Source organism: Oncorhynchus clarkii, chromosome 23 (assembly GCF_045791955.1).
Source record: "Oncorhynchus clarkii lewisi isolate Uvic-CL-2024 chromosome 23, UVic_Ocla_1.0, whole genome shotgun sequence".
Taxonomy (NCBI): Eukaryota; Metazoa; Chordata; class Actinopteri; order Salmoniformes; family Salmonidae; genus Oncorhynchus; species Oncorhynchus clarkii.
The window spans coordinates 12,307,277-12,320,000 of NC_092169.1; the positions used below are offsets into that span (position 1 = coordinate 12,307,277).

Consider the following 12,724-nt stretch of genomic DNA (forward strand, 5'->3'; position numbering starts at 1 on the left):
ATATTTAAGTAAACGTGGGTGAGCTCAAACAAAGAAAGCGTGAGTGGTGGCAATGGTGTTGGGGGTGGCGGTGGCAAGTAGTTAAGAAAAAGGGAATGATGAGAGGGAGGGAGGGAGGGAGGGAGGGGACACTGTCAGCAAGACGCTTGCGCCCCACTGAGGAGTGACACGTATGTAACATGTATGTGCTCAGAGTTAGCATGCAAACTGTCAACAGCCACGCCACTAAAGCTGCTCTAGCTATGAACACACACGCGCATGGACGCACACACACAAACAACATATTTATACTTTCGTTTTTTATTTTTTTTTAATTGTTTTTCAATAAAGGGACAAAATGGGTGTGTGAACAGGATAATGCAGACAACTGCCAGAAAACAAAGACAGTGGTTTCCCCAATACAACTGAACAGAGATCAGAAACAAATACAAAATCAAATGAAAGCAAGTTTGTCCAATGACCTTCGGCCAATCTTTAAAAAGTAAAGAAATAATATTATAACAAAAAAAGATCCCTTCCATGTCTCTATTTTAAACAGAGCATATAGGTAATAATAAATAGCAACTCCCATAGTAAAAGATAAAGTTCAAGTTCAAGTTACAACAAACAGCTCTCAGAACAAGAATAGAAAAGGCTGATAACAAAATATTCCGCATTGCCATTTACAAAAAAGGCTCAACTCAAGCAGGCTTCTCCGCGTCTCCAATTCATTTTCATTTTTAAATATGCTTTGCATATGAAAGTATACCCAATCTAAATATAAAGCACCATTTAGTATTTGGCAATGAAAAATAAAACTGCAAAACATAGATTTTTTTTTTATTATTCATTTATTCTGACGCTTTTTTAAAATCGATGTACTGCATATGAAGTCATAATTGTTTTCTTAAGATGTTGGAATGTAGTCAGGTGGGATAGGTGGGAAAGACAGAAGCACAAGAACAGGACAGCCCGACGTCAGCTTGCATCACTGCATACAGAATGGCAGCAGGGGGAGGAGGTCCAAACCAAACTAAAAAAGATATGTACAACCTGTGAGCAGGAGCCAGCGTAGCGCGGCAGCCATTTTATGGCCCACTGCGCTCAATGTCGCATACTTCTTTTTTTTTATTGGGTTTTATTAAATGTTTTAAACATACAAATAATTTGCACTATATTATCCTGCCAAATTAAAAAAATAAACCGTGGCAGCTTGTTTTGTTTTTTTACTACCAAAAAAGGTACGCAAATACCTGTAGAGAGAACAAGCAACAGTTGAAAATACGAGCCTCAATATAAATACTATAGTGCCTACTCTAAGTGAACATTGAATTCAAATACCATTCTAGAAATACAGAAAAAGAAGACCATAAGTGTGTTTAAGCATTGGAATTGACATGAGTGTGCGTCTTTCTATATTTAAGTTCTCTATTATATATTCATATATCATCTTAAACCTTTCCCCAATGCAAATTTTATTCAACCTGAAGAGCCGCGAAGAGCCAAGGCAAAATAAAAAGTCACAGTTTTTATTCTCCATTTTATATATACTGTGATCGAGTCTTGAAAACCACCAAGACAGAGAGGAAAAGAGAAACAACAACAAACTTAAATACAGTTTCCCCTAAAGATAATGAAGTGTTATTTAAAAAAAAAAAAAACATTTTAATATTTATACAAAAAAAAAGATTTGTACAAAAAAAAAAATCTTGCAGTGTGAGCAGCAAGTTTGTGATCTAGCTGAGTGAGCTTTTACCCAGTCACAGCACTGAGTGCTTTGCTGGCGTTTCCTGGGGTTAAACAACAAAGGTCAGAGGTGGTCAAAGGTGAAGGATGAGGGTCAAGGATGGAGTGGCTGGCAACAGATTCTGCATTCGTCACTATGTAAAACAATGGAACCCCCTAGCCATCAGTCAGCATTTTAGCAAGTTTTCCCTTAAGCGTATACCTGTAAACTGGGAAAATTGAACAGTGCACTTCTTTTTTGTCCTATAAATGACAGTCTAACTTTAGACTTGACCGCTATACAGACGTTGTACCAACGTTAGACAATGTTAGAGTATCTGTACAGTGTCTGAGGCAGCGTGACAAGTGCTATTTCACCATCAACCGGGGTGGATGTCTGCAACTCAACAAGGAAAAAACTCTCCTTTCACGTCAACACAAACAGCAAACAGTACAAAACAGAAAGAAAACAAAAGTACCTCTGCCTTCTATTACAAACCTATGTATGATTATTTTGTCTAATCTCCACTCTTTCTTTTCAAGAGCCCTGGCATGAGTACAATGGCCTTTCTTAAATAACATTTTTCTTCCTTTCAAGTTTAGGCAATTCATAGTTAATCATCACTGATGGATAGAAGGTTCAAATGTATCGTAAAAAAAGAAATCCCCCGCCCCTCCCCAAAACACTCCATTCTGTTAGCTTCTAATTCTGTGTAACTTTTTTGACTAGCTTGTATTCACTCGAATGCCCTCATATTGCAGGGTGTGCTGGGAGATTACACTCTGAAATATCCAAGCAGCATCACAAGTTTGTGCTACTGTAGATACATGTCAACGCTCGGGTCTTCACAAAATGTTAAAAGCCCCACGAATTTAGGATTGTACATTACAGAGTACCTTTGTGTTCAGTACCTCCGCACCAGAAATAAAATATACAAACAATTCAGTTATACACAATACTGCCTGTACCGTGCCTGCTGAAAATGTAAAGACACTATAATACATGTAATAGGTAGCTAAATGATGATTAACCAGAATTCTCCAAAGTATCTGTATTGGTATTATCAGTTGATCTTGTAAGTCACAGTCGACTTTTAGCAGTCAGGTACTTGATGCAAGAACCTTTACTCGATTCGACCCCTGTAGTATAGATATATACTACATAGTATATATATACAGCCGTGACCCCAAGCTTATAGCAGATAGGAAGATTATTAACCATTGCAGTTTCAAGATATTTAAAGGCACACTTTTTTTGTTTGTCTGTTTTACCAAATGATAGTACAAATTCAAATCTTAACACATCCTCCTCTTTTTTTTGTTTTGTTTGTTGAAGAAATCTAAAGGCTGTCACTGCTTCTTGTGTTAAGTAATCAAGCCAATTCATAGATCATGTTTTAAACCCCCCTAGGGACAGAACGTCTTTTAGAAAGACGAAGGTTAAGTGCCCAGGTCGTCCAGAGAGGGTTAAGCTGAAGACTGTTCATCCTCCATGTTACAACACAGGACTGTACATGATATGTGTTACAGAATGGATGCAGCATGGTCACTTCTTTCTTGTCTTTTCTTTTCTTTTCTTTTGGAAAGTAAAAACCCGAACAAGAAAACAGCAACACATTTTACTCAACAACTAACCAACCAGGGACATTTTCTATTTTTTTTTAATTAGCCAAAACATACCATGCATGCTGTCTAATTATAAAAAATAAAATAAAAATGCAGAAAAAAAACAGTACACAACATGTAAATTATTGCACAAGAGAAAGGCTTGAAGTTTTGCGTCAATGCAATAGTATTGCCCCGATACAGATCATGCATTCAACGAGTAATGGAAACGGGGTGTGCTGGTGCAGAGCACGTTGTCCATCGGACTGGCAAAGGAAGAGGGGAGAATCTACAGGGGACTGGGGAGGGAGGGGGGGACTGATGACAGGGGAAACTCCCACTACTCCGACTTAATTTCGGCACTCAAGGGGCGGTCACTGTGCCATTTTTTCATGTGTTTCTCCAAGGTACTGTACACGCTGAAGGGCATCTGGCAAATCTCACACTTGTACACGTCCTTGCCGATCTGCCCGTGTGTCTTCATGTGGCGTGTGAGCTTGCTGCTCTGGGCGCAGGCGTAGTTGCACAGCTCACACTTGTAGGGCCTCTCGCCCGTGTGGCTGCGCCGGTGCACCGTCAGGTTGCTACAGTTCTTGAAAATCTTGCCACAGTACTCACAGGTGTCGGTGCGCCTGCTACCGTCCTTGGAGCCAGGACGAGTCAGCGGAGCCCCCAGATGGGGAGTGCTCCCCCCGCTCCCCGTCCCGCTGCGGCCCGAGACCCCCCCATCCAGCTCCCCAGGAGGGGTGGAGAAGCGCAGGCTGCCGTTCTCAGACGAGTGCTCCGATGGAGAAGAGGCGAAGGGCGATTGTCTGGAGTCCCCTCCGAAGTTCAGAAAGGGGTCCTTGAGTTGTCGGGAGGCGGCATAGCCAGCCAGCCACTGGGAGTAGACGTTCTCTGTGTTGGGGATGGTGGGGGTAGGCAGGTCAAACTCCTTCTCCAGCTTAATGCGTTTGGAGAAGGGGCTGAGGGGGCTAGGGCTACCCAGTAGCAGCTTCTTGGAGAGGCCCACCGAGGCTGCTTCGCTGGGGGACGTGCCGCGCCCGTTTATGGCCACGGCCGAGATGCAGCCCCCTTCTCCACGGTCCGACTCCAGCGCTGAGTCCTCGTCACACAGCTGGCGTTGTGTGTGCTCACGGTTGTGGTGGTGTATGTGGTTTTCTTGGTTCAGCGCGCTGCGCTTGTGTGCGTGAAAGGCTTCGCTGAAATGCTGCATGCTGGCCGCCAACCCCATGCCCTGCATCACCTCAGGCAGTGAGCGAGGGATGGAACCCTCCTCTCCTCCTACCAGGCGAACCCCAACTCCCCCGACCCCAATGCTGCCGTTGTTCTCATGGTGCCGCGCTGCCTCCAGACTCAAGCTGAAGTGGTAACTGTTGTTGTTCCTCCTAGCTCCATCCACCTTCTCCTCTTCTTCCTCCTCCCCCTCCTCTTCCTCCTCTTCACCCTCCTCTTCCTCCTCCTCTTCCTCTTCCTCTTCCTCTTCTTCCTCCTCCTCCTCCCCATTCTCCCGGCGCAGGCGGTTGTTCTCACTCTTAAGCTTGGCCACCACTGACTTGAGGGCGCTGCTGGCACTGCCCATTCGCTCGCTGGTGCCCGGCTCGGGTGAGGAGGCTGCAGAGAGCCCATCTTCCGACTTTTCGGCATTGGGCGAGCCCGACTTGTGCATGTGCGTCTTCATGTGGCGCTTGAGCTTGCTGGCCTGGGTGCAGGCGTGGTCACAAAGATGACATTTGTAGGGCTTCTCGCCCGTGTGGCTGCGTCGGTGCACAATGAGATTACTCTGGAACTTGAAGCTCTTGCCGCAGAACTCGCACGACTTGGTCTTCAGAGGAGTGGAGGGCTGGGGGCCTGAGGATGGCAGTGGGGTGGTAGGGGTGGTATGGGAACCCGAGGGGGACTGCATGGAGGGAGGCAGGGGAGGGGGGGTGGACAGGTAGGGAGGCTTTCCCCCACTGCCACCCCCTCCACCTCCTCCTCCACCGGGCTGGAATGGTTGGAGCAGCCGTTGCATATGGCTGGGCTGGTTGGGAGAGTGGGGGGGAGTGGACCCTGAGGTGTTGCCCGCCAGCTCCCTCAGCCGGCGAGAGAAGTCCATGGCCGATGGGGGGTCCAGGGGCATGGGAGGGTTGAGGCGCAGCACCCTGTCGAAGGCACTCGGATGGTGGGCTGCCAGGACCAGCTCCTCTGGATTCCGGTGGTGGGGGTCCAGGTGGTGGCGTGGAGGGGGACTGAAGAGCGGCGGCGTCGGGGGAAAACGCTGGTGCCCACCCCCTCCGTCCCGGCCCCCCGAGCCTGATCCAGGGATGCGGAGGAGGCTGAAGGGGCTGGCCTCGGGCAGGTGGAGACCATGGAGAGGGGGCTGCGAGGGGCAGTCTGCGCCACCACCCAGGGAGGATGGTCTGCCCATGCGGGGGGTGAGGGGGCTGCCATGCCCGTGCTCGCTCTCCAGGTAGATGCAGAAGCCATGGGTAATCTGGGCGTGCTGGAGCAGGAACCAAGCGCTGCCGTAGGCCTGTTTACAGGTGGTGCAGGTGTAGGTACTCGGCTCTTCCTTACCTGCAGGGGGACAAAGAGGAAGAGGGGACAAAGAGTCAGACTCATGTTCACAACAACAATCAATTAATTATTAATGAATACACATCATTGATCCCAAAGGAAATGTGTTAAAGAGTTTAGCTCAATTCAGCTGTGCTGCATTTGAATGCATTTAATCCTTCACTGTCTTATGGGTTTAACATATTATCATATTTTTAGAAAGGCATCATATGATGTCAGGGTAAATCTATCTTAATTATCTGCCTGATAATCTTAACAAAGACAAGACTGAAGAGAGGAAGAAAAAAACACAGCAACTCTTATCGAGGTCATGCCCCACATGACCAGCTTTCGCTAAAGGACTCCGGACACGTAGTGTGCTTGTGCGTGTGTGTGTGTGTGTGTGTGTGTGCGGAGGATCACAGCTTCCTCTAGCCTGCTTTGGGACACTTTTATCCCAGGTGACTGTGAGCAGTCTCAGCTTGCTACAGAGCAAACAATGACTGCTGTCCCTGCAGAGAACACACTCCCATTGATGTACAGAAAGAACCCCTAACAGAGAAAAACAACACCACAGAGCAAATAATACAACAGTACTTAGGGACCATCCCAAAAAATGTATGCCTCTACTTTTTTATTTTATTTTAGACTGAAGTCATATCGACACAGACAGTATAAAAGTGTAATAATTTTTTGCTCTGAATGGTGACACACACACACATAAGCAAGCGCGCGCACACACACACACACACACACACACACACACACACACGCTTCGTAAAGCTATCTAATCTGGCATAGCGAATTTAGTCTGTACTGCCTCATAGTCCACAGAAAGACACACACACGCACACACACACACACACACACACACACACACACACACACACACACACACACACACACACACACACACACACACACACACACACACACACACACACACACACACACAGAGAGAAGAAAAGCCTCTTGCTGTGCATTACTAGAACCGCCCTCTCAATTGCGGCCCAGTGAAGTATTCCGCCGCTTGTGACAACAAAGGAACATTTAAAACAATGAATGGCTCTCTGACAATGACCTGTGGTCCGCTTCACAATGCGTGTCATCTCATTAAGCCCAGCCTGCTCCTCCATCAGCTCATTTACAAGATTAGATCATAAACGGGCCTCCGCTGAAAAGCCTTTCAATATGAAACCAGTTATATGGATGCAGACTCATGCACAGTCACACACACAGACACGTACATGTGCACGCACGCATGGACGCACGCACACACATACACAGACACACACACACACACACACACTCACACACACACACACACACACACACACACACACACACACACACACACACACACACACATACACACACAAAACACAGTACTGATTATTTAATAAAGATTGCAGCTCAAATGCTCTGCCTAAATGCACAGATTCTCCCACAGGTGCACACACTCACATGAACATGCGCGCGCGCACACACGCACGCACGTGTACAAACACACACACACACAGATATACAAACATTTAGACAATAATCAGATGAATGCTGAAATGTATAGCTATACAGACAGATAGTCATGGTAAAACACAGCAATAAAGAGTGAGCAGTATTGTGGTATCCTGGTCCACCTGTGAATGGGTCATTCAGCCCATATACCCAGGGGCCATCCACAGGTTGGTTCCCCTTCAGACTATTTGCTCTACCAGACCCAGGCCTGAGACGAGACGAGCCTGGGAATCAAGTCCTAACAGATGAGCATGATAAGACCGACTGTTTACAAATATCATTGCACTAAAAAGGGGAAATATATATAGGAAAGTCATTGGCAATGTGAATCAGCAACAACAACAAAAAAAATTGACTTTATTCTCAGAATGACGAGCCAACATAGTTAGCTCTGCAATCCTGCCAGACAAATAGATGCGTAAATACAATGTCAAAGGCCTTAGACACATTGGCGATAATGACTGAGGAGACATTTCCAGATAAAAAGCCATTTTGTGATAAAGTGGGGTATATCACATCAAATGAAAAGGTAAACAGACAGGGGTCAGTCACTGAAGCCTCCCTACTCCTGCTAATGACTGGCAGTATGCAACCAGAGAATTAGTGACAACACTAAAAGGGATTCATGGTTTACCTTACAGCTTTTCCCCAACTGCAGTTTACCCTGCGCATCCCCAAAAAAACTAAAGGTCAACACTGTCGCCAAAAACAGCCATCAGTTAAAGTGAGCCATGTGAGTGGTCTGTGTCTGTGTGTCTGTGTGAGTGGTCTGTGTCTGTGTGTCTGTGTGAGTGGTCTGTGTCTGTGTGTCTGTGTGGGTGGGGTGTCACCGAGCGACATATTTCTTACACAACCTTTGTCTCACCTCTTGGGTATATAATGTGCGAGGGGAAAAAGATGTGCAGCTCTGCGTGTGTGAGAGGCCAGCAGTCGCTACTGGGCTGTGTGGTGAGGGGGGTGAGTGAGTGAAATGCGTGAGAGTCGGCGGTTGGGTTGGATAATCCTGTTAAGACATAGACGGGGGGTGTGTGTCTGTGGATCTCTCCACTCAGTGGTGGACTCTCCCCCGGACACTCAAACCCCTTTGTGTTCTGTGTGGCTCTAACCCACTGGGAGAACTCACACACGCACACACACACACACACACACACACACACACACACACACACACACACACACACTTATATGTCACCACCTACAGTTGAGGAAGTCCAGCATTAGCTAGTAAATTATGGACAATTACAATCGACAGAAATGTCTGCTAATTGTTGCCACCTGCAGAGGGTCTAACCCCTACGCATGATTTGCATTTCCATTTAGAGTTGTTTCTCCTCACATAGACATTTATTGATGTGCAAGAGCCTTGGGAAAAGTTGAAATGTTTGGAAATGTAGAGGCTTGTGAGAGTCGTCAAAGCCTGCTTCCAATTCAGCCATCTCTCAGATCAACTCGAACGAGACATAATGTGTGAGGGAGAGAGACAGACGGACAGACAGAGGTCGTCCTAGGACAGAGCGGTGGCTGGGGTTTAGGCTTGAGCCCACGTCACTCATGACAGTAGTTGGCCGCAACTGCAGAGCTTGGCAGCATCGTGTTCCGATCGCAGACGGCGAGAGAGGAATGAGGGAAAGAAAGAGAGGAGAGAGTGAGAGAGCGAGATGAGAGGGCAGTAACATGCTGCCAGCTTTTAACACTGGGAAATGTCAGAGCCATGTAACCAGCAATGAGCTATCAGAGAACAAGAAAGGAAGAAAGAGAGAGAGAGAAACTGAGCTCCCCCACACACTACGTCAGACATACACACACACATATAGACCATAATGCACCACACTATACACACATACTCTAACATATTACAAACTCCCTACTTTCATATTGACACAAACACACACACACACACACACACAGACGCACGCACGCCCGCACACGCACACACGCACACGCACACACACACACACACACACACACACACACACACACACACACACAAAGTACTAAACCCCCTTAAGCTGAGGACACTAGAGAGGCATGTAGGTGATGTTAGATGTGAGAAGGTGGCACACACACACACAGAGGTGGAGAGTCATGAAACACGAGACTGGATGGAAGGAAATGTGTGTGTGTTGAAAGTTCCCCAGCTTACTGCATCTCTCTGGGGAGATGCACCACTCTGAGCAGATCGCTTTACAGGGCCTAAAATAACTCCACTGTTCCAAGCTGTGAAGATACACCCACACACACCAACTAAAACACACACACAAACACACCCAGCCTGTCAGGGACATGGCAGCATTTGCCAGGCAGTAAGATGTACACCATGGCACTGCCTGAAAAAGTATAATACATACATTTATAATTTGTAGGATTATGTCTTCTATTTAAAACAGAGAGAGGAATTCAGAGAGGGAGAGATGCGAGAGAGTGAGAGTGTGTGTAATGCCCTATCTATCATGGTAGAGAGCAGACATCTCTGTGCTACGTCTGGGAGGGTGGCAGTAGCAAACAAAGATGGATGCCAGCTTTAAACAGCTTGGGCAGCTTGAGCCCCAGACACACAGTCTCCTATTTCTCCTCTGCCATCTTACCAAGTATACATCCTCTACCTGCACCAATGTCACACATGTGCACACACACACACCCAAGACAATGTAAACTCCCAACCGTTCCACGTGGAATATGCCCCCACCAATTCACCAAATATGCAAAACCGCTACCCCCACTCTACATGTTACACACGCTACACACTACCCAAACACGCATCACAAACACTGACAAGCAGAACAAACGGCCAGGCTGACACATCCCTCAACTCTAGGCCATTTGGACAGTTCCCTTTGTCCCCTGTTCCCCATCTCTCCTTGTCCTTACGCTCTCTTATTAACTATCTCTCCATCCCCATTCTCTCTCTCTCTCTCAGTTTCTCTCAGTCACTCTCTCGCTCCCTCCCTCCAATTTGTGGCTCCCTCGTTGTCTCACTCTCTCTCCCTCCCGCTCACTCCCTGTGTTGTTGTGTCCTTGGCTATGCAGTGCAGATTCCACCTCTGGGTGAGATAATGGTAATTGAGGTAATGGAACATTGCAGAAACAGGATTAGGGAATACGGCAGAGAGAAAGGACAATGTCCCCTAATAGAATTTGCGAATTCTATCAGCGGCTTAAGCTTTCAAGATCTCCTGAAATATTTACGTGTGCATGTCCCTTCACCCCTGACCAACTCCGCAAATATATTACATTACCTTAAAAGTGTATCATGCATTAGGTATAGAATTACACAGGGATGTGATACCTGCAACATACATTATTAAGGTGCAAATATTCTATAATACTAAATTCTGTGAAACCCCAAGAATATTGTTATTGTTTATAATTATGATTACTATGATCCATATCACTATCATTAACACATTGTTGGTCGCTACGTAAAGCCATCTACTCTGGCATAGCGAGTTCAGTCTGCATTGCCTCATAGTCCACAGAAAGACACACACACACACACGCACACACACACGCACACACACACGTCTTTGTCCTGGCCCAGACTCTCAGTGGTGCGCCAAATGACTAACCACAAACAAAGGCCTGTTTGACCAACACTTGCTCCCAGACAAAGCCGGAGCAGGGAAGTCCAGGGAACAGAGAGCAGGGAGGAATCGCCTCCACTGAAAACTGGGAAAACCACCCAGTGTGGCGCGCTCTGCAAGACACCAGCAGAAACGAACATCTCTAGTCAACAGCGCGTAGCACCTTTCCTGCAGTCAAATGACCAAATCGCCCTCTAGTGGCCTCCTGGGTGGAATGTTATTTATATGATTTTTTTTACTTATTGTTTTGAAGCTGAACATCCGTCTTCTGTGATGCATTTAAGGTGTAGTTTTGGGATGCAAACTCAAAATGGAATACATTTCAGCTCCACATCTGAAAGGGTACAGGACCCAGAACCATAGTCCAACATAGTCCACAGACACAGAGGAGAGGAGAGGGAGGAAGGGAGAAAGGGAAAGGGAGAGGGAGAGGGAGAGAGGGAGAGAGAGAAGGAAAGGGAGCAAGAGAGAGGGGTAGGGAGAGAGGGGAGCGAGAGGGAGAGAGAGAGAGCGGGAGAGAGAGGGAGGGGGGGGGGTAGAGAGAGAGAGGGAGGGAGGGAGGGGGAGAGAGAGGGAGGAAGAAGGAAGGGGAGAGAGAGGGAGCGAGAGGGAAAGAGAGAGCGGGAGAGAGAGGGAGAGGGAGGGGGAAGGAGGGGGAGAGAGCGGGGGAGAGAGAGAGGTAGAGAGGGAGCGAGAGGGAGAGAGAGAGAGCGGGAGAGAGGGTGAGGGAGGGGGATGGAGGGAGGGAGAGAGAGAGAGAGAGAGAGGGAGGTAGGGAGAGGGAGGGGGATGGAGCAAGAGAGAGAGAGAGAGCGGGAGAGATGGAGGGAGAGGGGGGAGGGAGGGAGAGAGCGAGAGAGAGAGAGAGCAATGGATAGAGGGACGGAGGGGGATGGAGGGAAGGAGAGAGAGAGAGAGGGAGGGAGGGAGGGAGAGGGAGGGGGATGGAGCGAGAGGGAGAGGGAGAGAGAGAGAGAGAGCGGGAGAGAGGGAGGGAGAGAGCGCGCGCGAGAGAGAGCAATGGATAGAGGGACGGAGGGGGATGGAGGGAGAGAGAGAGTGCGCGAGAGAGAGAGAGCAATGGATAGAGGGACGGAGGGGGATGGAGGGAGGGAGAGAGAGAGAGAGAGCGGGAGAGAGGGAGGGAGAGAGCGCGCGCGAGAGAGAGCAATGGATAGAGGGACGGAGGGGGATGGAGGGAGGGAGAGAGTGCGCGAGAGAGAGAGAGCAATGGATAGAGGGACTAAGAAAAACAAGAGAAAAAGAAAGTACGCTTTTTTGTCTGAGTTGTTTCTGATCCATGTCCTAAACCTCTGCAAATCAGTGGAAATGGTGTAATAACTGTGAAGTTGAAAGGTGAATCCCGATAGGAGAATTCCATGGGATTTTCATGCAGAAATCTGTGTTCTTGTCGAATTCCCACTCCCCATTACCAGTGAAATCCCCGGAACACACAAGTCTCGCATGGAAAACCCAATTAATGGTGCCGATGATTTGCACACACCTGACGCCCCATCTATAATGCCTGTTACAATGCAGAGGACTCACACAAGATCACAGACGTATCAACACGACCACAGACAGAATAACGGAATTAAGGGCGAGTCACTGATCAGAACAAGGCCAAGCTAAGAAACTACCATACTAACTGCCATTTCCTCTTCACCTCAGCTAGACCTCATTCTGAGTAAACCCTGATTCAGTCATTGTGAGACACCTCAAACAATTCATCTTATTCAGCATGTTCTGAGAAACCTGTGTAATTCCATTCCACTACTGTA

General features: G+C 47.5%; 1 protein-coding gene across 1 annotated transcript in view; it reads right to left on the reverse strand.

Moving 5' to 3' along the window:
- Positions 1 to 336: 336 nt before the first annotated feature.
- LOC139381664 (B-cell lymphoma/leukemia 11A-like) overlaps positions 337 to 12,724 on the reverse strand; it is a 55,448-nt gene continuing 43,060 nt past the window's right edge. Inside the window, exon 3 of the mRNA XM_071125349.1 lies at positions 337 to 5,868. Coding sequence (XP_070981450.1) covers positions 3,650 to 5,868 — 2,219 coding nt within the window. The 3' untranslated portion in view covers positions 337 to 3,649. The remainder of the gene's footprint in view (positions 5,869 to 12,724) is intronic.